We start from the raw sequence: 27,980 nt of genomic DNA, 5'->3' as shown, positions 1-27,980 counted from the left end.
TCCAAATCACTACTGATCAGAGAAATGCAAATTAAGACAACTCTGAGATATCATTACACACCTGTCAGATTGGCTAAGATGACACAAACAAATAATGATGAATGTTGGAGGGGATGTGGGAAAACTGGGACACTGATGCATTGTTGGTGGAGTTGTGAAAGAATCCAGCCATTCTGGAGAGCAATTTGGAACTATGCCCAAAAAGTTATCAAACTGTGCATACACTTTGATCCAGCAGTGCTATTACTAGGATTATATCCCAAGGAAATACTAAAGAAGGGGTGTATGTGCCAAAATGTTTTGGCAGCCTTTTTTTGTAGTATCTAGAAACTGGAAGATGAATGGATGCCCATCAATTGGAGAATGGTTGGGTAAATTATGGTATATGAATGTTATGGAATATTATTGTTCTGTAAGAAATGACCAGCAGGAGGAATACAGAGAGGCTTGGAGAAACTTACATGATCTGATGCTGAGTGAAACGAGCAGAACTAGGAGATCATTATACACTTCAACAATGATACTGTATGAGGATGTATTCTGATGGAAGTGGATATCTTCAACATAGAGAAGAGCTAATCCAGTTCCAATTGATCAATGATGGACAGAATCAACTACACCCAGAAAAAGAACACTGGGAAATGAGTGTAAACAGTTTGCATTTTTTTTCCTCCCCAGGTTATTTTTACCTTCTGAATCCAATTCTTCCTTTGCAACAACAACAACAAAATTCAGTTCTGCACACATATATGTATCTAGGATATACTATAACATATTTAATATGTATGGGAATGCCTGCCATCTAGGGGAGGGGGTGGAGGGAAGGAGGGGAAAATTCGGAACAGAAGTGAGTACAAAGGATAATGCTGTAAAAAATTACCTATGCATATGTACTGTCAAAAATGTTATAATCATAAAATTAATTTTAAAAAAGGGGGGATTGAAGAAGCAAGCTCCTGAAAGAGAGTAGATGAAGGATGCAAGTAGAGGTAAAGAGAAAGCAGTACCTTTTTCTTAGATTCCTTATTCTCTCTCATCCCCCATATGTAATGTTTTCAAGTCCCATTGATTTTATCTTCATAATATTGCTCATATGTATTCCTTTTTCTCTTCTGCTACTGCCAGGACCTTGGAGCAGGCCCTCATCACCTCATATCACATACATATGTATGTACATAATGCAATAAGATAACAGTCTCCCTGTCTCAAGGTTCTTTTTACTCCAGTCTTTCCTCTACTGAGCTACCAAATGACCTTCCAAAAGTACATCACTCATGAACTACAGTGGCTCCCTATTACCTCCAGAACCAAATATAAAATTCTCTGTTTTGCATCCAAAGTCCTTTACACCTTTTCCCTCACCCTACACATTTCCAATTTCCTTACACTTTACTCCCTACCCACATCCTATGCATTGCAGTGAAACTAGCTTCCTTGTTGTTCTTCCAATAAGATATTCTATCTCCCAACTCTGGGCATTTTCACTGGCTATCTCCTGTGTCCTGGCTTCCTTCAAATCCCATCAAAAATCTTACTTTATACCAGGAGTCTCTCCCAAGCCCCCTTATTGCTGGTACCTTAACTCAGCTGATTATCATGAACTTATATCCTCTATGCAATTTGTCTGTGCAGTTAACATGTCATCTCCCCCACTGGACTGTGAGCCTTTCTTTGTATCCTCAGAGATTATTAATATACAGCTGATGCTTAATAAGTGTTTGTCAATTAACCCAGAGACTAATGTAAAAGAGGAGAAGATGGGGAATTGATGAGTTTAGGGGTATATTGTAGAGAGGAAGAGGAAGCTCCTGATAGACAATGTTGCTTTCCAGATCTTTTGCAGAGGGGTGGTGATAAGGAAATGGCATATTGTGGAGAGAAGAGATGATTTTGATACTTCCCAAAGGAAATATAATAGAGATACAGATGCAACAGAGAGAGCCAAATTGAGATTAAATAAAATAAATCTATAGTAGACCCAGTCAGCACCTTTTTGTTACTTCCTAAAGTAGTAGTTGGTGGAATATAAATAGTCTAGGTATTTAGTAAGGGGGTAATCCAGGGTTAAGAACTGGTAAGCTATGAGTGGTAATAAGACAAGAAAGCAGTAGATTTGGTTAAAAAAAGAATCTGTCATAGAACTGATCATGTACAGGTCAAGACTAAAAGAATCAAAAGGCCAGAACAATGATTATAAATAGACTTAAGAAATAGGGAGGGTAGAAGTACTGAATGTCATGATGATGACAAAGTATATGTTTGAGAAAATTGAAACAGAGATAGAGACAGAAGGATAAAAGGCTATTATTAGAGAGGAGGAATTTCAGGAATCAAGATCATAGAGATATCACAAATATGGATGATGGAGAGATGTAAGGTATAACTTTCTCTGTGGGTGATTGAGGGGAATAAACATGTTGAGTCATGAGAGGTAAGAATACTAATAAACTCAAAAGCCAGAGTGTCGAAGTCCTTTTGTGTTAGGGAAGCAGTTGAGTAGATAGGAAATCTCCGAACCAAGTACCAAACTCCTTAAGAAAGGAAGAATTATCTGGAAGCAGTTATATTACTATAGTAAGGATCTAGATAAATTGATTTGGACAAATGGACTTTTAAAAAAAGACTTATTTTTGTCTAATGAAGACAGTCACTAAGGGAGGGCATAAGAAGGGGGTCTAGAAATATAAATATAGAACAAGGAGTACACTTACTCATTTTAGAGTATTAGAGGACATAAGAGAAAGAGTAGCTAGTTATGGAGGAAAATATAGATTTCATTGTCTTCTGGAGACATCCAGGTTCCTGTGGGTGCAAGACTATGGAAAGAATAATAGAAAAAGGACCAGAGAGAAGGGGATTTAACAACTTTTAGCAACCTTTTTGGAGAAATCCTGTCCAGATAGAAACCCAGTCATGGTTTAAATTTGGTCCAGGTTAAAATGGTACTTTTATTTTCAGCTTGGACTAGGTCCATGAATACACTAAAGAGAATCTGATGATTTGAGGATAAAGATAAATTACTCAGGTAATCAATCCACTTAGTTAATATATCAGTACATGTGTCTAGAATAGGTATTACACATATACAAAATTGGGCCCAGAACTGATTAAGAAGAAAATATAAAACTGAACTGTATTTGGGAAATTTTATAGATCTGCCTCCTGGCTCAAAAATCCATTTCCAAAATATTCTACTGCAAAAAGTAGAGAATCACAAGAAAATGATATAAAGAAAAGTAATTTTAAAAAATAATAATGAAACCAGCATTTCATTGTCAAATGTCAAATTATATCAAAAAAAACAATTGCCAAAGCTATTTGTCCCTAGAAAAATAGACCAAGACCACAGACTGGATAAGAAATTAAAAACAGTAGTCCAGTGTTCAGTAAAGCCAAGAAGGACTTTCTGTTTAATAAGAACTGCTGGGAAAATAGTAAGCAGATTGTCAGAAATCTGGTTTAGAACATCAACTTACACTAGATTTCAATTAACATTCAATCTAAATCTATTTTTTAAAAATCACATCAAAAAATCAGAGGAGAATAGGAGAAGAATTAGAGCTGAAGAATAACCATTCTATGGATGGCTAAGAGGGCATAAGGATGAAGAGTTAAGTCAGTGGTCCTCAAACTTTTTAAATAGGGGGCCAGTTCCCTGTCCCTCAGACTGTTGGAGGGCCGGACTATAGTAAAAACAAAAACTCACACTCTGTCTCTGCCCCTCAGCCCATTTTCCATAACCTGGTGGGCCGCATAAATGTCCTCAGCGGGTGGCATATGGTCTGTAGGCCATAGTTTGAGAACCCCTGAGTTAAGGAAACTGAAGGTCATTTTTTCAGAAATAGAGTTAGGTAGAATATTCATAAACAATTAGAGGATCATGAAAAAATAAAAATGGACCATTTTAACTGAAAAAAAAAAAAAAAACCTATAGCTTTTGTCCATGCAAAGTGTATCACCAAGTTAACAATACTTAATTATGGTAGTTAGTACTCTAGATAGAGCACTGAGCCTAAAGAGTTGAGTTGAAATTCAGCATCAGAACTTACCACCTATGGTACTCCAGACAAGTCATTTACTCTCTGTTTGACTCAGTTTTCTATTCTGTAAAATGAAGATAATAATAGGACCTATCTTGCAGGGCTTTGTGAGGATAAAATATATTAGTATTTAGAAAGTGCTTAGCATAGTTCCTGGCACATAGTAGGTGCTATTGAAATGCTAATTATTATTATAATTGTTGTTATTTCTTGTCTTTATGCTGGCAGATCTAGAGTTCTCAGAGAAAGGCCACCACCACAAGGTTATATAACTCAGTTTTCTAAGGATTCTAAGTATAACCCTGTCGTGGAAGGTGGATGAAAATATTGTCACTGGAGCTCTTGAGTCCCTATCTGCATGCTTCCCAGTTACATTGAGTTATTTGGTTACAACAATGATATTATTAGTTCCTAAAAATAAAACCTATTTAATAAGGTAGAAATAAGAATATTCATAATATCACAATGATGTAATACAAAGCAAATGTACAAGTAGATAAACCCATTTCTTGGGGTAACAAACTATACAGAAAAAAATCAGTGTCACATGAAATTCTTTCTTTGCTAGCTTGCTCTTACTGGGCAAAACTGCTTCTATTTTGCTTTTTAAGCCTATGAAGTAATGACATGTTCCTTTAATTTATAACCATCCTAATAAGAGTACTGAAAAGTATCAAGCTATTACAAGGCATGCTATTGTAAAGCTCCTCAGGTTGGCTCTCTCTGAACAATGTAGTGAGACTATCTAAGTCTTCAACTGAGAATATTTTGCTTAATCTTATCAGCTTTCAGCCAGTCAAGCTCACAATATATCAGATGCAAATGTGTTTCCCCCTCTTTTTTCTCCCCCTTAAACTAGAGAGAACAGTGGAGAGCAAATAGGTATCTTTGAGAGGTTTCCCCTTTCTCAAGTTGAAGATGGCAATAGAAAATAATAAACTCACATAGCAGCTAAATGCAGCTCTCTTTTATAAGTTTCCCTGTAGCTCCAGCCTTTCCCTAGTCAATCAGTAAAGTTACGCCTCTCTTCCAGTGAGCAGACTTCCAGCACAGCAACTAAACCTTTCTAGTCAGCACAGTCTCCTATTAGCTTCTTCACACTCAGCTTTTTTCATACCTGGCTTTTATTTGTATTAATCTCTTAATCCTTTAAATCAGAACTTCCTGGTAGGTAGTAACTCATCTTTACTTGCTGAAGTAAAGCTCACAAATCCAAACTTCTGTCAGATATTTTAATCTTCCCATAGTTTCCAACCATTTAGTTTCCAATTTTGTCCGTCACAACTTTAAAATTCTCAAAAATAATCACATGCAAATTAGTGGATCATAATACTGTGAAGACATCAATTTTATCACAGGGATTTCTTTGCTTTCAAACAGGACCTTTCAGTACATTGGTTGGAGGGGCACTTTTCTGCTAAGTTACCATCCTTTGCAATTTTTCTCATTAAATCCCTTCATATTCTTGACCTTTTCTTTTTCCAGATGAATTGTTATTATTCTTTCTAACTCCATAAATAAAATTTTTGGCAGTTTGCTTGGTATGACACTGAACAAGTAGGCTAATTTAGGTAGTAGAATTGTTATTTTTATTATATTATTAGTTTGGCTACTAATAGCAATTGATATTTTTCCATTTGTTTACATTTGATTTTAGTTGTGTAAAAGGTGTTTTGTAATTATGTTCATATAGCTCCTGGATTTTGCTGATGAATCATTGCTTTTTTCTAAGCCTGTATCTTGAGCTTCTTCCACAGTCACCGTAGTATCTTTTGATGGTCAGGCTCTTTTTTGGTTTGTCCATTTTTCCAGCCTATTTTCAGATTAGATTTTATGTTAGAGCTGGATTCTACTCAACACTGGAGGAAAGGAGGGAAGTGGTGTGGATAACTGATTTAGTCTTCAGATTTTTATGTTCTACTACTTTCCAACCGAGGTCTGGGGTTCTGTAAGTTCTGGATACTCTAAAAAAGGTATGATACAGGGAAGAGTTGGGTCACTGCTTTCTTGGCCTTTGCTTTGGCTCTTAACTAGGTAAGGGTTCTGTTCCATAGGGTGAATTTTAAATAAATCTTAATTTAACTGGAGACTCTCAGATCTTTCTCAAACTGGATCAAAAATCATTTGTAGAACATGAGAAACAGTATACTTACATATAGGTCATCCTGATTGGCCCTGGCACAGAATTCTTCCTCTGCTACTGGTTTCATGTCAGAGTTTAAACCAAGGTAGATCTCGTGACTCCAAAGGAACTCATGGAACTTGAAGATCAATCTGAGTTTTATCGCTTATGAGTCATGAAATTCTGAATAGTAAAAAATGCTATGGGAGGAATGCAAAATTTTGTAGAATCCCATAAACCACTAACCCTTACTCCACTTTATATGAAAATGTGGTAATAAGAGAGTTCTTGAAGTTTATGCCAGCAATACATGGTCTATGCTGGAAAGACTTTGAGGACGGTCACAGCAACAGACTGTCTCTGTTTTCAGGGTACAACCTTGCTGAATATGGAGAAACTCATTACTAGTAGGCTGGCCACATGGCAATAAATTCTTTGTCCTGGGCAACCCACCAAAAAAACAATCTGTACCAACTGGCCTCAGCACTGTTTTACTACATTATTGGTAGTAGAGTGTCAGCAAAGGGAGGAGAGAGTTCTGAGACAAGTCAAATAAGATTAAATTTATTTCTTGGTATTCTAAATGGTATATCTGTCCAACAACCAATAAATGAACCTAATAGTAGAGGAAATCAATTATATAAATCATGACACTCTGATTACAAATAAAACTATAAAACAAAATAAAGTTGTGATTTAATAACAGAGTGGATCACAGAATCTCATTTGAGAAGCAAATAAAAAAGTTGTCTCAGTACATTTTTATTATATTTCCAAAGGCAATAAGAATCATTATTTCATAGGTCATTTGGTCAATATATTGCAATGCTCATGATGAGAATTTTATTTTTTAAAGTTAATCATACAAATAATTACATAGTTTATATACTGTCTTCTCTTATAGGGAATACAAACATAGAGAAATAATGCAATAAAACTTTCCAAAGAAATCACTATATAATTTAATATTCAATGACTTCAATCCAAAGGTGGGTATAGATTAGATCAACAAATTATACATTGGAAAATCCAGTCAAAAATAAAAAATGATAGAGGTAAAAGATTAAGGGATTACGTATAAACCTCACAGCTATAATTCATGAATAATTTCTCCAAGGGAAAAAATGGGAGGCATAGCAGATATAAAATGATTCATTACTGATGTAGGAATTGCTCTGAAATAAGTTGTCTACGTGAAATAAGAGCTTAAGATAACAAAGCAAAAATTACAGTTGACACAAAACTCAAAAAAAAATTAGAAAAGATATGACATGCAATTAAAACAATTATACTTAAACAATATTTGTTGTGTTGCTAAAAAATAGGAAATGAATTGAGGGTAGGACAGAACCACTGACTATAATGTTTTTATATAGAATCTATATAGATTTAAATTAATTGAAGAATTGGAGAGAGTGGAGAGAGTCTGTATGTGTTATGGGCCAGAACTTGAAACAAGGTGCTAAGTCAGTGGAATTGATAGAGACAATAGTTATCTAGTTTAGCACGGTATTTAACAGTTCTCTAGTTCAGTACATGTACTTAGTACTTACTAAAATTCCACAAGATTCACACCTTTAATAAGAGACCATGTAAGCTCAGACAAGCTCAGCCAGAAAGGGAACTAGGGAAGATCAGAGAAGTGGTGGCAGGCTGACCTCCTTTGCTTCTCCACTGAAACCAAGATCGGGAAGGCCTCCAGAAAAACTAGCGGAGCCCCAAGTGAAGGAGATGGGACTTTGAAGGAGGCAATAAAGGATTTGGACTTTAACACCTGACTGTTTTCGTGGATTACTGAACTGAAAGGAAGGCTGCCTCCAGAGACCCCACAAAAATCCCAACAAGAGAACATTACATTTTAGAGAAGAATATTACATGTATGGATTGAAATATATGTCATTGGAGGGATTTGATTGAGATTGATGAGATCACAAATGTATTAGAGTATGTCAGTATAAACTTCATATCCAATTGATGGGGTCATTAGCGTCATCTTTAATTATGAATTTAATCATGTACTGAATACCTCCTTTTCTCAACTCTGCCACTAATTAGTTGTGTCCCCTTGAGTAAATTTCATTTGTGTCATTTACAAAAATTAGAGAGTTGGATTAAATCATATCTAAGATGTTTTCACCCTGATATTGTTTGATTTTATGAATAGATGACTCCTTTGTTCCTGGAATGACCTAAAAAATGTGTAGGAATAAGGAACTAACATTTTTTAAAATCAGAAGTATGGAGTTATCAATTATCTCTAACCTGTCAAATTTGTGCATCTTTTACCAATTCTTATTCTTTTTCATCTCTCTTTAGCATTTGACACTGCTGATCAACTCTTTTTTCCCTGATTCAAATGATACTGCTCTTATTTCTTCTCCTACTTGTCTGAATACTCCTCATTTTCCTTTGGTAAATAAAATTCCATATCATGCTTCTAACTGTGAGTGTGCCCCAGAGCTGTTCTTCTGTCTCTCTTCGTGATTCCAAAGGTTTATTAATCAGTTCTATTCTGTTGACTTTCAGTTCTTTATGTTTAGCCCTAATTTCCCATTTAACCTCCAGTCCTTCATTGCCCACCTGACTTTTAGAAATTTCAAACCAGATGCCTTGGAATATCCAAAACTGAACATATCCAAATAATTCATGTTTCTCCCAAAGGCCATCCCTCTTATGACCTTCATTATTTTTGTTAAGGATACCACAATTTTTCCATATACTCAAAGGTTCACAATGTGGGTGCCATCTTGAATTCCTTGCTCTTATTTACTCCACATAGCTAATCCATTGCCAGATCTTGTCATTTATACTTTGACATTTCGTGTATATCCCCTTCTCTCTTTTTACATAGTCAACACTCTAGTTCAATATTTTATCACCTCCTTCCTGGACTAATGTAATATTCTCATAATTGGTCTCCTTGCTTCATTTCCTATCCCCCTCTCCCATCCATCTTCCACATAACTGCCAAAGTGATTTTCCTAAAGTATAGGTCTGAACATTTTACCCCCTTAATTAGTAAACTCCAGTAGCTCCCTATTATCTGTTAGGAAGATCAAATATAAAACCCTCTGTCTGGCATTTAAAGCTCTTCTACCTGTCTGCAATCTGCATTTCCAACTTTATTACATATTACTTCCCTGTGCATATATTATGATCCTCATATATAGTATGTTACTTATACATGTCATTCCATTTCCCATCTCCATGCCTTCTGGTTGTTCATGTTGCCAGAAATGTACTTCTTCCTCACCTCTACTTCTTAAAAATCCCTGGTTTCCTTTAAAGCTCAGTTCATATGACATCTACATGAGCCTTTCAGGTTTTTCTGGTCCTCTCCTTACTACTAATGACCTCTCAGTAATTATCTTCTATTTTATGTACTTATATGTCTGATTTTCCTAGATTGTAAGATCCTCAAGGACAGAAACTACTTCACTAATTTTTTATTCCCAACAAAAATCGCAGTCTTGCATGTAGTATGTGCCTTAATAAATGCTTGTGCATCAATTTGCTAAGATTTAGTCATAAATAATCAATCCAGAGTTATTTTATTCTGTTCTCTTTTCTCCATTTATTTTGGAATATCAAATATAATTAATTCGATTTTAATTCAACAGACATTTACTGAACATCTACTATTTGCAAGGAACCTTTCATTTAAAGAGCTCCACACTAGAAAAAGGCCCTAGCTCAGACATGAAATATTTGCTTCTTGAAACAAAGAGGAAAATGATCTCAAGGCGACAGGAAGATATGCAAAGCAAAATACATATAGCAATTGCGGGACTGAAAATGAACTTAACCCTTCACTTTCCTTTTTAGTAAAGGATGTTTTATTGTACCATAGAAATGGTTCTCAAAGGTTGAGCCAATATAGCACAAGCTCTGTATGAGACCAAAAAAGATTAGATTACTGGATTCTGTCTGAATGTTTCTGAAGACCTAGATAACTAAGCACAGAAAGGCTCATCACCTTCTTGTTGACCACACAATAATGGATTCTTTTGTCATAGAAGTCTGTAAAATAAACAAAAATACATAATTCCCTCAGTGTTGAGGAGCTTTCAGATATTTCTGCCTAGTGCAGAAAGGGAAGAGCACATCCTGAGACTTAAGACTTTTTAAACTCTGAGAAAACATTATATCATACTATAAATATGAAATCTTGGTCTCATGACAGCATGAATAGATATACTTTTAGAAAAATTGAACCACACCTGTGTTGACATTTTCACTATAAATAAAATAAGAAGATGCTGAGAAGTTGCAATTAAGTGAACAGATCATTCACAGGCTGCCCTTGAAGAAGTAAATAATGAGAGTTTTTTGCGTTTTACCACATTCCCAAACTCATTAAGAAGCATCATTTCATAGGATCTTTAGTCATCTTGCCTTGCATATTTTTAAGTATAGGTAATAAATTCCCTTGCACAGTCCTGAGATTACTAACAAATTAAATGGAAGGACAACAAATAGATATCCAGTGCTGTTAGCATTTCTTTAACAAACTGTCACCATTTATGACATTTGAATCATCACATTTAAAGGCATGCTTTGTTAAATAAAAAGGAAATATAAAGGATATTTTAGAAAAGGTAGATGAAGAAGAATGGTAGAATCTGGCCAAATATGCATAGGAGAGGTCTGTTTTTGGAGCCCAATTTTAAAGGCACTCAAAACTTGATTTTCGAAACATATCTAAGAAGGAAAGTTTCTGCATAATGGAAAAAATTACAAGTGATAATATTATTTTTAAGGACTAAAAAGGATACAGTAGCAGCTAATAACATCTCTATTTTCTTGTCTTTATTTTTGTTGTTTGCCCTTTCAGTCTTGTCCAAGTCTTTGTGACTCCATGGACCATAGCATGCTGATACTGTCCATGGGGTTTTACTGGCAATGATATTGAATTATTTGCCCTTTTCTTCTCATCTTATAAGATCTTATAATGAGCTATGCACATATCAAAGACAAACTTAATGAAAATATTAGAAGGGAACAACAGGTAGATGTTCCATATGATTGACAAAAATTGTGGGGGAGATATAAGATTCCATGATTTATTACTCATTGCAAAAAGTATTTAATTCAGAGCAAAATGCAGTCTTAAGGGTTCCTTTAAAATATTGCTCTTGCCAAGGTTACTGTCATACAAAATCCCCAGTTAGTTGCAATCACAGAGGAAAATTTGTTCCATTATCTTATTATTAGTAGTATCAAGTAAAGAATAAGAACAGCATGCTTACCAAAGGTATTCACTAGCCTCATGAAGTATATCCAACACAAAGAATAAATGGAAGAGGTTTTCCTATAATTGTTGAAGTCCTTCATATTTTCTTCTTTGCAGATGACATTGAACTGATTGCACTAAAGCACTTATAAGGCTTCTTTAATGAAATGATGTTAGCAATTCACATAAGGGGGAAAACGTGAATAAAGAATAGAATACAGGTGTGACTGAATTTTGGACTATAACATACAGTCACAATTGGATTTCAGAATATATACAGGACTGATAATGAATCATATCTCTGCCTTTCCGCCAAGATTCTCACATATGTTTACAGATGTCACCAGTGTGTTATTTATCTTACCTGGCTATCCTTTTTTGTTACAAGGGAAGATTTTGTTTGTAGGGGATGGGGGAGGGGTGGGGGAGTGTAAATGGATGTTGGATGAGCTAGCATGATTTAAGAGTACTTCAGCTGGTCTCAGAAGCAGGAAGACCCAGGTTTAAATCCTGCTTTTGACATATGCCTATGTGATCTTCAGCTTAGCCTCTCATATATCCCAAGCCACCCTCAAAAATTACAAGTTAGATTATAGAGTAAGTGATAACCTGTGTTCGTAGAAGGGGTTAACCTATTCCAGTGAAATCACAGCATAATGCCCAGAACATTATATGTACTTGATAAATGCTTCTAGAATTGACTTAACTTCTTACTATTTCAGACTGAATTGTAAAAATTACTTTATTGGTAAAGGAATTTGCCACAAAATCAAATCAAATGTGTAATACCTCCCTTCTCCCCCCCCAAAAAAAGGTCCCAGTCCTTACATATTAACCTTTGATAAGTTGGCACATTACTGCTGATGAAATTCAGAGAGGAATTGGCTCTTTGAATGTCTTTAAAATTATATAAATACTCACTGGTAGAAGGCAGATTGAACAAGAAAGAGAGCCATTACCACCAAGAAGGAACACTCAACAGAGCAGGTAGATTGGTATAGAACCTCCCATTAGAAGTCCTAGTAGAGGATGAGAAACAAAAAGACATCTCTCTTTTCAGAGAGAGCAGCAGAGTAGCAATGACTGACCTATCATAGGGAAGTGACACCGACCCACATATCAGGAATAAAGGCACAGAGCTAGGATGGATTGGGCTCCTTGGAGAAGAAGTCTGTGCATCCCCTTTCTCCTCACCCTGCCCCAGGAGAAAGATCTGAGACATGGAAGAGGTACTGTACCTTCATTGAGGTCATATGGCTCATTAACTAAGGTCTGGGGAAAGTTGGGACCACTAGAGGTAGATTCTTAATCTTTTTGGTGTCGTGAACTTCTTTGGCAGTTGTGGTGCTATGGATCCTTTCTTAATCAACAAATAACCAATAAACTTTTACTCACCTACTCTGTGCCAGAAGCTATGCTAAGTGCTGGGAACATAAATGGGAATGAGAAAGATTGTCCCTGCCCTTAAGGAGCTTATAATTTAATAGAAAATGGCAAAACACTAAAGGAAGCTGAAGGGGTGGAAGTGGAGCCCACGAGAGTGTTGGGTATAATGTTCTTGGAGTCAAGACCAAGCAGAGCAACTGATGGAAAATGAGGTTATTTGAAAAGCTCTGAGTCCTTTATGAAAGAAAGCTTTGGGAGAAGTTTATTATTCCACCCTCTAATCAGAAGGGAGAGGCAACTGAAAAGGTGCATTATTCTGCTTCTGAAAAATACCTCGGAATACAGAAGATAAAATACACAGGAATACAAAGAAAACTAATTATATTGAAGTATAGTTATCAAAATGTGTATATCTGTACATTGTATTGAAAAAGTTCATGGACCCCAGGTGAAGAACTCTTATGAAGAAAAAGGGGTTTTTTTAAGTGTCCCTGAGTTGAGTATATATGCCTTTTGGATTTGTTTGTTAAATAAAATCTATTCTATATTCAGTTCTTTATTAGTTGATGTATTTGAATGGAACTTGTAAACCCTTTTCCTTTTCTGGGGGAAAGCTTAGACATGAGCTAAGTTCTGATCTTCCCAGGAAAAATCCTAGATGGAGGCATAAGTCTTCAAGTTGTTTAGAAGCCTTTATAATTGGATCTAATCTGTGTGAATTCAGAACTTTGTTCTGAGCAATGGGTTACATCTAACAGTCCTGTGACTTAAGAACTATAGGTATCCATTATTTATCTACATCTTACCTTTCAGAAAATACGTACTGCCAGGGCTTAAGTGGTTTTTCTGCAGTCCTTCAGCTAGTTAAATATTAGGAATGAGATTCAGGTCCCACCTTCCTCTCTACCATAAGCTTCTCAATCTACGCAAAACAGAAAGGATTAAAAATCCTTAAGAGGAAAATACAGGATTCTGAATCCTTTTTTGTGGCCTATTTCATAATCTTCTGCTCCTTTCTTCATTCCAGACCCGTCCTCCAACTGACCTCAGCTTTAACTTTGATGCTAACAAACAGCAAAGGCAGCTCATTGCAGAACTGGAAAATAAAAACAGGTAATTCTATTCCTTGTAAACAATTAGCTCGGAGATTTACTGTGATAGGTGTTCAGCCCAGCCCTACAGCAGCTAATCCTTATCCTCCAGGAAGGAAGCCCTCTGGAGCACTGCTTACTCAGTGCCTTCTTGTTTGAAGGAGTGCCCCAAACTGCCATTTGAAAAATTATTGTTAACTTATATTTTTCTTCAAGAAATTAACTCATTGTAAATAGATGTCTTTCTGTCTAGGTCATGTTTAACTTCCTCAGTGCTGTCCAGCACAGCCTCCAATCATTCCTCTTATAGTTTGCAGCCAATTTCTTATGTGTAGGTTGGTCTGGCCCAACAAAAAAACATTACATATAACTAGCTGCCAACCAAGAAGAAACTTAGGGATCAACATAAGTAAAATTAATTAAGATCTACTTGAAATATTGATAGAACAGACAAGTTATTGCCCTGCTTAGAAGAGAAAAGAAGGGAAATCAGAATACAGGATGAGACAATGAATCTGAGTGGGAAAAATCAATTGTAGGTCAGAAACAGAGCAGGACTAAGGACTTCCCTGCTAGGAAATGAGTGGCAGAAGTGTTTCTACTAAAGTCTCATGGGATTATAAAAAGTTCTCTTTACTTCATCTATGTTAGACTAGATTAACACTTCCTATTTACCTTTATTCTAATTTTTTTTTTAAGTAAGCAGCAGTATTTCTCTTAACCTTAGCAATTGTCATGATTTTTGTCTTCAAGAAAACATTAACTAAAACTGTATTTCGAAGATATTTGTTTCATATTTTAATGCTTATTGGAACATTTAACAGTAGGAAGAGTTTTGGAGATGGGGAGAGGTGGGCTTGAGGTGGGTTAAGATTCCTTTTCAATTCCCAATCCCCATGAATTCCAGTGGGAGATATCCAGACTCTCCCAGCCCCCATCAGATCTGAGCTAACTTGGGCTGTCCCAGTCCCCACACTAATGATCTGCTCAGGTTTCCCAATCCCCACCCCAAGCTCACTTTGTATCCTTGTGCCCAATCCAAAGGGGTTGCAGGGGAGCTCTATTTGATTCCCTGTACCCCGAACCTGCCACTAGACCTCAATTAATCCTAATTTTATTTAGCTACTCCTTACCTAATTCTCATCAGTCTGATAAGGTGCTTTGGTGAATAGCACCATTTCTGGAAAACTTTTAAGTAAAGGAAAGTAAAGCTTTGAAATCTAGAAAATGTTACTTCTTGAATAGTTGTTATCATTATTCTGATTCACATTCTCTTTCTTTCCAGAGAAATCCTTCAAGAGATTCAGCGTCTCCGCTTGGAACATGAACAAGCTTCCCAACCAACCCCCGAGAAGGCTCAGCAGAATCCCACACTCCTGGCAGAGCTCCGGCTACTTCGGTAAGAAGCAGCTCTGCTAACCATCACTTTTTTTCAAACTACTTTAGATGAGGAAGTTAGCTCCTAGGAAATAGAAACTATAGAACAGACTCAGTGTGTATTAGAGTAGTCTTTTGGGGAACAGAAGAAGCAACTCAAGATTCCATTCATTATGTAAGCTTCTTAAAGACAGAGACTATTTTTCCTTTTTCTTTGCATTTTCAGTGGTTAGCACAGTGCCTGGCACTAAATGAGGGTTTAGTAAATGCTTGTTGATTGATTGATTAGAATCCTATCACTTAATGTTATGATGAACTTAGACATTATTTAATTCAATTCTCCATTTTACACAAGGGAACTTGGGACCAAGATGGTTGAGTGATGTATATAAAGTCACTCAGACCTTATAAGTAGCAGAACTGGATGTGAACCCAGGTTCTCTGCCTGTTAAAGAAAGGTTCCAAAGGTCATCATGCATTATTTAACTTGTGACTCTCCTCTTAAGAATAATACTGTGGGGCAGGTATGTGGCGCAGTGGATAGAGCACCAGCCTTGAATTCAGGAGGACCCGAGTTCAAATCTGGTCTCAGACACTTAATACTCCCTAGCTGTGTGACCCTGGGCAAGTCACTTACCCCAGCCTCAGGAAAAAATAATAATAATAATACTGTGTGGGGCAGTTGGGTGTCTCAATGGACAGAGCACCAGCCCTGAAGTCAGGAGGACCTGAATTCAAATCTGACCTCAGACACTTAATACTTCCTGGTTGTGTGACCCTGGGCAAGTCACTTAACCCCAATTCTTCAGGGAAAAAAAAAAAGAATAACGCTATGTTTCATAGCTAAGTGGTGCTTATTAATGCAGGAACTGAAATGCCTTTGTGAAAAAGTAGGAAGGCAGGCTAAGCTTTGTGGATCAGAGGATTTCCTCTTTGCTAACTTCTTGCTGCTGACACATGTACAGTATCTTTTCTAGAATAGTTCTCTATTCTAGTGGTAAAGTGCTAAGAGAAGAAAGACATCACCAGAAAGAGGGAAGATGGTGTTTTAGGACAGAAAACTTACAAAGGAGACATTAAGAATCTAGAGGGATGGGGGCAGCTGGGTGGTACCGTGGAGAGAGCATCACGCCGGAGTCAGGAGGACCTGACACTTACCACTTCCAAGCTGTGGGACTAGGCAAGTCACTTAATCCCAATTGCCTCAGAGGGGAAAAAAAAAGAATCCAGAATCTTTCAAATATAGGACCAAGTATATTAGGCACAATGGTGACAAACTACCTATGGCCACACGATAGTATCTTAAGACAAATGCTATTGTGTGAACACAGGGATGTACCATCAAGCTAGGAGATAATACAATATGTAGAGGGCTAAGATGGAAGCAAGCCTAGTGATATAATAGAGCCACTGCTATTGCTTGCATTCCTGGCCTGAAGGTGCGAGGCTTTCTCCATCAAGACACTGGGGGGAACAGACAGATGGACCAGTAGTGTTTGAAGTGGTGCCAGAGGTTTGACTCACCTGAGACATATTTTCTCCTTCAAGCTTCCTTGCTATTTTGGCTAGTCTAGCTTTCCTGCGCTGTTAGAAAGGCCCCGTATGCCCCCAAACACACTAAGCCATACTTTTTGTGACATCATAGAACCGGAAACAAAGTAGATGTCTCTTAGTTGGAGAAGTAATCTAAGTAAATTTTAGTATTTGACCAGTGGAATAATTTTATGGCATTTGAAACACTGAATATGATGTGTTTAGAGAAGCTTGGGGAAACTGATATGAACTTAATGAGGAAACCCCCAAACTCTTAAAATTTCCTTGGACTCTGCCCCACCCCAAGCACAAACAATTTCCTCCTTATCTCAAAATCTATTGAATTTTATTCAAATTCTAACCTTGGCTGGAACTCTAGACAGAAGCCGACCTGAGACTCCACCCATGGGTCCCTTCAGATTATCAAAAGCTCCCATAAAAAGAGCCAGACTGGAGTCCACTCTTTGCAGAGGTCCCAAACATGGCATCCTTATGCCGGCCATGTCAAGGATTTCTGCCCACCAGAACCAACCCTGGCTCTGGTGTTTTCCTATCTTTAACTTTACTTCCAAACCCCATAATAAACCTCCTTTATCAATCTAGGTTTTCGGTTTGTAAATTCCTTTATAGAGAACTCTCGCGCCGCTACTAGACCTCATTTAACTCTGTATCCTTGTGCTGAATCCAAAGGGGTTGCAGGAGAGCTCTGTTTGACTCCCTGTACCCTGAACCTGCCACTAGACCTCAAATAACCCTAATTTCATTTAGCTACTCTTTATCTAGTTCTCAGAGTGAAATAAGAACTAGAACTATTTTTTATTTTGTTTTTTTCCATTTAATACTGCTTTGTTTTTTCTAATCACATATGGAGTTTTCTTTTTTTTTAAATTTTCCAATAATATTTTATTTTCCAAATACATGTAAAGATAGTTTTCTACATTCCTTTTTGTAAGACTTTGTGTTCCAAATTTTGCTCCCTCCCTTATTTCCCACCTCATCAAGATTGCTAGTAATCTAATATAGATTAAATATGTGCAATTTGTAAAGATATTTTCAATATTCACTTTTATATGATTTTGAGTTCCCAATTTTTTCTCTCCTCCCCCAAATGATAGTCTGGTATAAATTATATACATACAATAATATTAAATATAGAACCAGAACCTTTGACATTGTAACAATATTGTGCAAATGACCAATTTAAAAGACCAAAAAAAAATCTTGTCACTCTCATTTTTAATGTATGTCTCCTCCCTTCTATATCTAGAAAGTCATCTTTTATAATAAAGAATAAAATAAAAAGAGGGGGAAAGAATTTCATCAAAACCAACCAATGATCCATCAACCAAGTTTAGCAGGATGTTCTGTGTTCCACATCCACAGCCACCCACGCTTTGAAAGGAAAATGGATGACCATAAGGCCCAAGGCTGGGATACTTTGTAACTACAGTGACTAAGCCTGGTCCTAGAGAATAACTGAGAAAGTGTTCCTTCCTCCCCTTCTTTAAAGAGATGGAGAACTATTAATGTGAAACGTTGTTTATCCTTCAGACTTGTTCTATGTATTGTGTAGTTTGGCTGAAATACTTTTTTTAACCTTTCCTTTTTCTCTGTTGTAAGGAAGGGAAATAAATGTGATATTAAAAAAGATAACAATAGATATCTTAAAGGAAAAAAAAAAGGTTACATCAAACTAACGTTTCCTTTTCAACAATTTCTAAATGCATAGATCAGTGCAATAGTATAACTGGATTTTGGTTAAGCATTTGATCTTGTCCTGTTCTTTTGGGGGGAAATTGAAAGATGTGGACTAGATCATAACACAATTAGATGAATTTGGAATTGTTTGAGTTCTTTGAGACTCCAAGTAGTTATTAATGATTCAATGTCACCAAAAGAAAAAGTCTAGAGTGTCTCAGGAGTCTCTGCTCAGTCCTTTCTGTGTTGTTGTCTGTCTTTCATTCTCAAAGAGGACCGTGACATCAGGGAGGTGATGCCATGACATCCAAGTAAATTGGATTGATGTGAGGGAGGGGTGGACAGAGTCACCAGTCTCACTTTCTCCTCCAGAGCCATGTGGTTCCAGTTGCAAGATAGAGAGCAGGACCACTATAAAGGGTCTTGAATGCAATAGGAGACCTTGGTCTTTTTAAGCTTTTTAAGGTCCTTAACAGATCCCAGTTTGACTGAGGCAGTGTCCTCATCAGTGATTAAGGGTAGTTCTTCGTAACACTTTTATTGACTACCTGGATAAAAGCATGCTTATCAAGTTTGCAAATTACATAAAGCTATTAGTGACAGCTAATCCACTGAATGACACTCAGGATCCTGAAAAAAGATCTTGAAGAGTTAAAGGAATAAGCTTAATCTGATAAGATGAAATTCATTTGAAATAATTGTATAGTCTTATATATGGAGTTTTAAAAATCATGTTTGTAAATATAAGATCAGTAAAGTATAATTAGAAAGTAATTATTTGAAAAAAAATCTAATAATCTAAAAGTTCAATATGAATCAGCAGTGTAATGTGGCATCTCAAAAAAGATAAAGGCAGCTGAGACTTAAAGAAAAGGAGGGAACCACGAAGATGATGGTTTTGTTATACTTTGCTCTGCTCAAAGCACATGCTGAACAGTGAATTTAGCTCTTGCTGCTACAGTTTAGAGAGGACATTGCTGAGTTGGAAAATGTCCAGAGGAGTGTGACCGAGAAGGTCAAGGGCCTTGAGTCTGTATGATCTGACAATCAGTTGAATGTGATTAGCCTGGAGAAAATGGACATAGTAGCTGTATGCGAATATTTGGATGGCTTTTTCTGCTGCAGAAAGAAAAAGCAGGAGCAGGAGGTAAAAAAAATTTCAAAGAGGCAAATTGATGTCAGGAAAAATGTCCTAACAATTAGAACTGTCATTAAGTGAAACCAGCTCTTTGCTGAGATAATGGCTTCCTTTTCACTGGAAGTCTTTGGATAGAGTTCTGAGGACCAGTGGCAGGTGTGGTGGGGATTCCTTCTGGAGTCTGAGTTGGACTAGAACCGCCTCTGAGAAGGTTCCCCATGAGCTCTAAAGTGTTATGATTCTATGAATTCTAAATTTCAATTTCCCCAATGCAGTTTTTATCCAATGTTTTAAAAAAAATGGATTTTATTGTTTTTCAAAATGAGAGTTTCAGCATGAAGAAGCAGGAATTACTCCCTTTTATTCTCTCTGAGAATCCTCTTCTCAAAGATTTCTTTTCTGATAGCTTTTTCCCCTCCTGAACAGGCAGAGGAAGGATGAATTGGAACAAAGAATGTCTGCCCTTCAGGAGAGCCGGCGAGAGCTAATGGTACAGCTAGAAGGGCTCATGAAGCTGCTAAAGGTAAGAACTATAAACCCACTTAGAAATCTCTTATTCTCTGAGGACCTTTTCTATATCTTCTTCCATAACAGCAATTTCTGTCCTGATTGTATTGTTGCAGTAGAGAACTAAGTTTTAATTGCTGCTTCTAGGACCTGTGTTTAGCAAAAGCTCATTAGTTAGTAGAAATGCCCATCTGAATAAGGGGAAAAGTGAATATTTTAATATAAGTACAGTTTTATTACTTTTAAGCATATAAGGTAACTGGAATTAAGCAAATGACCTTGAGATAATTGCTTTAATGACTGGATGAGAATGGTTTTTAATTAGCATATTATTTATCTGTAGATTAATGCTTCTAAAATAGTAGCTCCTTAGGAAAGTTTTCACTTAAATTGTTTCATGCATTCTGCCTAGTTATTTACATTTAGTTGACATATTAAATAAACATTAAGTATACTCAAATGGATCTGTAATCGTTGGTAATGCTGATCACAACGTGTCTGCAATGCCTATTCTATGTGATCCTTGTCATTAGGGTTATGAGGCAGGGGAAGCTCATTAAACAGTATGAAGCATTACGTAACAAACCCCTTCCCTTATTCATGGGTAATGCAAAGAAAGATCACTTTAATCCTTGTTCTAAATAATTGCAATTAATCTTTTCTTTGAACTGAAATAAGTGGCTTTAGGTTAGGCATATTAGGATATTGTATAGGAGAGGGCCTATTGAGGTCCCATTTTCCTTTGGGAGGAGAATATATACTACAGCACTAGGGCTTTTTTAAACCAGTACCTGAGACAAGGAAAGACTATCCAGGCAATCGAATGTCTTCCTTCTGATAATATGTACTGGGTACTATTCATAAAGCAGTGTGTCAGCAATCCCCAAGCAGCTTTTACTTATGCTTTTAGCTTCTGACGTTCTGTCTGTCTGTTCAACACCATTAAACTATACGGGGAGGACACTAACTTAGCTGCTAGAATTAAAGCCATGATTCCATTGCCATTCAGATTCTTTTCTGGGAATCAGTCATCTTTCTTGGCTTCTTCTAGCTCCTTTAAAGAGACATATTTTGGGAATAGGCAAAGACTGTGATTAACTGGGGTTATTTCAAGGTCATGATACAAAGGCAGGATTGTTCATTCAATTCAACAAATATTTTAGTAACTACTGTATGCCCCACATTTTAGTAGGTGTTGTGCTGAATACATAGGATTTATAATCTAGCTGAGGAAAAAGGACAATGCACATGTAACACTGAAACCACAAACTAGTACCTCTATGATTCAGTGGAAAAAAAAAAAGAGTAATACAGATAATAAGTGCTAGAATGGAATTGTAGGAGAAACCTTTGGAGAGAAGAATCTTTAATTAGAATTTAGGAGAGGTAGAATTTTAATGGGTAGCTAAGGCACAGTAGATAGAGTGCCAGACCTGGATTTAGGACAACTCATTATTCTAAGTGCAGATCTACCCTCTTACACTTACTATCTGTGTGACCTTAGACAAGTCTTCTATTTTACTTCAGTTTCCTCATCTACACAATGAGCTAGAGAAAGAAATAGCAAAACATTCAAGGATCTTTGCCAAGAAAACCCCAAATGGAGTCATAAAGAGTCAGAAATAACTGAACAACAACAAAGTAATAGCAAAGAGAATAAGAAGATCAGGATATAAATTTTCCATATTAGACACTTGCCTATCCATTCATTGTAAACTGATTTCAGTTAGCCTGAGGAACCTGAAAAAAAAATGCAATACTAATGCTGGAAATTGTACTTTAAATTTTCATTATACATTTCCTTTGGTTAAGGCCTGATTTCTTTTAGTCCAAATTTATTTTTTTTCTGACTCTGGGTCCATATATTCATAAATACTTATATAAGGAATGTATTTATAGTCAACAAAATTTATCAAATACTAAATGCATTCAGGGGATTGCCCTAAATATGTTTTTTTTCTCTCGAGGAGTTTATATCAATAATAATTATTATAACTATAATTTATATAGCACTTTAAGATCTAGAAAGCACTATTTGTTATCTCACTTAAACCTCACAGCACTTGTAGGATGTGAACTTCATGACTGTTATTAACTTCGTCTTACATAGGAGGAAATGAAGACTCCAGTTAAATGACTTATCCATGGTCACATAACTAACTATTATCAGAGACAATCCTAGTCCTATTCTAAGCCTAGAGCTCCTTCAGTTATATCAGATACTTATACAATGAATTCAGAGCCCTGGACTGAAATAATTATTAGAGATATGGCAGTGATCTCAAAGCATCTTTCATTTATGTTCTTAACAGCTATTTATTTAGCTCTCCTTTGTTCTGAAAAGATATTTCATCAGTAAAATGAAGATGGTTCTGGTCCCTCACTTCCAAGGATTTCTCTGAAGCAAGCACTAAAATGTCATCTCAAAAATAGGGATGTCTGGGCAGCTAGGTGGCGCAGTGGATAGAGCCCCAGCCCTGAAGTCAGGAGGACCTGAGATCAAATGTAGTCTCAGACCCTTAACACTTCCTAGCTACGTGACCCTGGGCAAGTCACTTAATCCTAACTTGTACTTTAGCCAGCTTAAAGTATCACAGTTTGGGTTACATATACCTATAAATGTATTTTGCTTATCTGATAATTTGGAGCCACAAGGGCTTTGACAGCCTTGCTTCATAATAGCTTCATGTGGACTCAGCACTAGTACAGTCTGAGAACAGAAGATTGTGGTCAAATCTACCCATTGTCTCCCTATTAAGCAATTCGAGAGTTAATCTCAGTTATTATTTAACCACAAATGCCTAGGTGTCCCAGAGTGATTTTTTTTTATTCCAGGAGAAATTATTTATCCTCATCTCTAACTGGGTAGCCTAGATTAGATCCTTTTAGATTAATTGCTTGCTCTAATATAGGCCTTGAGTTACTACCTCTTGGTCATAGGTCCACATTCACCCTCCTGTATATTTTGTGAGAACAAGCACCATTATTTTAAATACCACCAATTGTATTGGTCCAAATGCCAAGCATTCAGGCTGCTACTCTTGCTCTGAGGTCCTGAAAAGGTTTAATTAATCCTTCGTTAGAAAGAAGGGAATAGGGTCTAGATATAGAATCAGATTTTAACTCCTTTTTTATGATCTGTAGAGGCAATATAGAATAGATCATACTATATACTAGATGCAAAAAGAAATTTTTATTCTTTTAATAGTGTACAAATCTCATTTCTTTAGTGGACAGATTTCTAAGAAAAGTAATATTGACTTTCATCTGTACTAACTAGTTATCTGGTCTAATTTCTTCATTAGATGCCGTTCCAAGAGTATATAAGAAATAATTTTCTTTACTGATTTCTGTTAAAATTTTATGGATGTTCTCTTACGGGGAAAAAATATCCTCTAGTTCAACAAAAAAATCACTTCTAAATAATCCTAATTTTCTTTTCAAAAATATATTTTGTCTTTATTGATGCATAGTTTGCTTGTATTTCATTCAGTGTAATTCAACAAACATGTATCAAACATCATTACATACAAAGCACTGAGACTACAAAGAGAAAAATGAAACAGACCATGCCCTCTAGGAACTTACATTCTAATTGGAGGTAGAAGGAAAAAGATATAAAATATATATTAATAAGCAAATACAGCTTTGACCTGTGTGTGACCCACAATCCAAATTCTGTATTTACACTGATGAAGTTAGTGGCAGTGCAGAGAGTTGTGGAAATGCTTTCTGGTCGGTGCAGGTCCTTCATAAAAAGAATTCACAAACCTAAAAAGTTAGACTGGCAAAAAAATTATTGGCACTGAGAAGTCAGCTTTTGCTAGGAGGCTGACTTCCTCAGTGTCAAGGTCCTGACAGAGAAGTCTAGCAGAGAAATCCTGACAGAGAGAGAGAGATGCAGAAGGGTTAACACTGAGAGGAGAATGTCTTCATCAGCATCAATTGAGATTATTCATCGTGGGAAGCCATGGACAGGGCAAATGCCCCAGCAAATTATTGTTGTTGTTGTTGTTGCTTTTAATTATTTCCTTTTCCTTTTTATAAGAAGAGGTACTCTTATACAAAAATGAATTCATTTAAAAGTTGCGAGATCAACTTCAATGGTAACAAAAGAGTCAAGGATGAGATGCATTAATACATTGAGTAATCAGTTTTTAAAATGCATAGCAAGGAAGTTATTTATAATCAAAACATTTCCAACTTTTAGCTATGTTCAAATGAATAGCCCCTAGTAAAAGTAGACATCTCTTTAAAGTATTTATAAGATAGACCACAAGCCATTCTTTTTCTAGGAAAACTAAAATCTAATCACTAAGTGATTTTCTTTTTTTTCTTAAAATAGAACTGAGGTGGTGACGATATTAACTTCATTAAATAACAGAATTATTTCCTGGTTTCACAATTTTTTGCCTTATTTGCCCAGGTAACCTCATACCATTGTAAGAAATTAAACTTGCACAGGAATGTATGGCTAGTAACAGATGTCAAGATTAAATACTTAATTAGCTATTTAGAATATAGAAAGGACTAAAATTCTAGGCCAAATAACTCAAATCTTATATCTTATAATAACTTAGATGTACTTCAGTATTAGCCTATAAGAATAAGATTTAACACTGGGTTCGTGCTGATCATCTGACATAATTATAGAAATTTTCCATAAAAGAAGAATAAAAACATAAGGGAAATGGTTCCTTTATCTTGTCATCAATTCCAGGCAAATGTTAAGCAGATAGCTAGTTACTTTGAGCCAGGTTTAAGGTTAGCCAGGTGGAATATTTTTCATTTAAGAAATATCATTTTAGGAAAATTTGAGTTCTCAGCCCATGTCAATAGTTTCTCTCAGCCTTTTCAATAGTCTATGCAGTCTATGCATTTAAAACCTCATGGGTTGCTGCTATGATGGATCATTGACTGAACAAAATTTCTTTTTTTTAATTATTACATTATTTTTAGCTTTTTATTTTCAAAATACATACAAAGGTAGTTTTTAACATTCACCCTTTAATAACCTTATGTTCCAAATTTTTTTCTCCCTCCCTTCCCTTATGCCCTCTCCCAGACAGCAAGTAATCCAATATATGTTAAATATATGCAGTTCTAATATACATATTTCTACATTTATCTTGATGCACAAGGAAAAAAAAACATATCAAAAAGGAAAAAAAATAGAAAGAAAACAAAAAGCAAGCAAACAACAAAAAAGGTGAAAGTACTATATTTCAATCCACATTCAGTCCCCACATTTCTCTCTCTGAATAAATTTGGCTCTCTTCATCACAAATCTATTAGAATTGGCCTGAATTTCATCATTGGTGAAAAGAGCTACATCCATCAGAATTGATCATCGCATAATCTTTTTTCAACAGCATTTCTTGATGATTGTACTTGGAGTCAGATTCAAAATAACATAATAATCAGTTAAATGGCAAGTTCCAGTAATCAGAGCATCAAGAAGATTCAGATCTCAAGAATCACATATTCTAGATAATTAGTATTGACTATAATCTCACATTAGTAGCAGTAAAAGATTCATCATGAAAAATCACGTCTTATTTTAATTTGTACTCATGATATTCATCCTTAAGTTCAATATTATACAAATGATATTGTTTTAAGATTCTTTGTAACAAGGGGGGCAGCTAGGTGGTGCAGTGGATAGAGCACTAGCCCTGAAATCAGGAGGAGCTGAGTTCAGGAGGCCTCAGACACTTAACACTTCCTAGCTGTGTGACCCTGGGCAAGTCACTTAATCCCATTTGCAGCAGAGGGGGAAAAAAGATTCTTAATAACAAACATCAAAAGACTTGGGATGGGATGCATAAATATGATAATCCCAAAATGTTAACAGAGAACAGATCATATGAAATACTGTCTATAGTAAAATATATTCATATATTAAGGATGTGCACATGGACATAAACACAAGCTGCTGCCTTGTAATACCTCTAAACAATAGGAACATCTTTAAGATGACTCTTAAGTAGTTTGCATGCGTTTCTACACATGTTCTAATCCCATAAGAAACATAAGTAAAATCAGTTTTTCCATTAAGGGGATTCAAGAAAGATCATAAGTTATTACTCCTCACTAACCTAACTGTCTATACTGAAATCCTGTTGCTTAAAACAGAAACAAAAGAGGTTCCTGACTTTAACCTCACGACTTAATGTACATCTTTGTTTCATAATCTTGTTTACCTTTGTCTAATTATACTCATATCATTCTGAAAGAATGAGATGCTTCAGGAATTGAATTCTATATATATGACAAGTTTGAACACTAATTTAACTCTTGCTTAGGCCATTGAATGACAACAAATGCAGATCAAAACAACAAGATCTTTCCTACTTTAAGTTTAGTACAATAATTTAGATGCTTTAGTATCCATCTAATATCTAATAGATTTAATTTTGCATAAGAGAAATTGGCTAGGAAAACTATAAGCAGGGACATGGTTATAATAGCATCAAAACTTGTTCTCAGGATCTATATCACCATAAGTAGCCTAGCATCTTGCTGGACAGATTTCTTATTTGGAAAAATAAATGAAAAAAAGTTTATCTTAACCTTTTCAAGGTAGCCTCCCTATATTATTTCCAGAGACAGATAGATTCTAGATTCACTAGATTTAGATCTTAGATGTTGCTTCCATTGAATTGCTGACTACTGACTTTCTCTGAAAGTGACCATTTAAGGACTATCCAAGGATACAGCAAACCTAAGAATGAAACTCCAAAAATATTCAGGGTCCTAAAGTCTTACTAATTACATTGATATTGTCATCAACATCAAATTATTATTGCAATAAATTAGCTTAAAAATGAAAATTTATTAAACCTAAAAAAATTCAAAAGAATTTTATAAAAAAAATTTTCAGAAGAATTTCTTTTCTTAAATTTCTTCCCAAAAGTATCTCTTTCTAAAAAAGAAAAAAGAGGGGGAAAAAAGGAAGCTTAAAATTTATTTTGATGTTAAAAGGAATAACCACTAAACTTTTATGAAGGAAATTAGTTGGAAACCTCTAAAATTATAGATACCTCTCTCTTTTTCAACCTTAAAGCAAAAATAAATTTTCAAAATTCAATTTATTAAGACTAAATTGGTATAAAATGTCGTTAAATAACATAAATCCCAAAAAGTACCATTAAACTAAAAATAAATTCTCAATCATCACAAAATTCATAGTGTCACTTTTCTTATCAAAAGTATTTATGGTGGGAAGGGGATTAAGTTTTTTTTTAAGCCAAAAAGAATATTATACTCAATTAAGTTAGCTTTATCACAATAACCAAGTTTGCTGGGCCTTTAAAAAATTTACTCAATATCTTTTTCTTCCTTTTTTCTTTAAATATATCACTAGAAATTAAGAAAAATAATTACATTTTAGAATCCCACATATATAGTGAATATATAATAGTTCACTAGAAAAAACAAACCTCCAAATTTACACTGATACATATGTCCCTCTCTAAAGATATTTTGTATTCACCCCTTAAAGCAAAATTAATCTTTAAGAGTGGAGTTTATTTTTGGACATGTATACATATATAGTATTTAATTTATACTCTAACATATTTAACATGTATTGATCAACCTGCCATGGGGGGAGGGGAAAAATTGGATCAAAAGGTTTGGCAATTGTCAATGTTATAAAATTACCCATGCATATATCTGATAAATAAAAACTATTAAAATTTTTTTTAAATGGAGTTTAAGACTAAGTTCTTTCAAAATGTGTATAATCTCCGTAAGTGATAGACAAATAACTTTAAATGAAACTAATTCTACATTATAAGTGGACTTGAAATTTTCACTTCCATTTTATGCAAGAATTCCTATTTTTGCATCC

General features: G+C 35.5%; 1 protein-coding gene across 22 annotated transcripts in view; it reads left to right on the top strand.

Annotated features, from left to right (window-relative positions):
- The window catches only part of DTNB (dystrobrevin beta), a 366,632-nt gene that overhangs the window by 275,286 nt on the left and 63,366 nt on the right, over positions 1 to 27,980 (top strand). For all 22 annotated transcript variants that reach the window (XM_074300084.1, XM_074300076.1, XM_074300075.1 and 19 more), the window contains 3 exons: positions 13,809 to 13,894; positions 15,158 to 15,271; positions 20,045 to 20,141. In XM_074300084.1, coding sequence (XP_074156185.1) covers positions 13,809 to 13,894; positions 15,158 to 15,271; positions 20,045 to 20,141 — 297 coding nt within the window. The remainder of the gene's footprint in view (positions 1 to 13,808; positions 13,895 to 15,157; positions 15,272 to 20,044; positions 20,142 to 27,980) is intronic.

Source organism: Sminthopsis crassicaudata, chromosome 3, assembly GCF_048593235.1.
Source record: "Sminthopsis crassicaudata isolate SCR6 chromosome 3, ASM4859323v1, whole genome shotgun sequence".
NCBI lineage: Eukaryota > Metazoa > Chordata > Mammalia > Dasyuromorphia > Dasyuridae > Sminthopsis > Sminthopsis crassicaudata.
The sequence above is the reverse complement of the archived record's forward strand: the minus strand, read 5'-3'. Positions and strand labels throughout refer to the sequence as shown.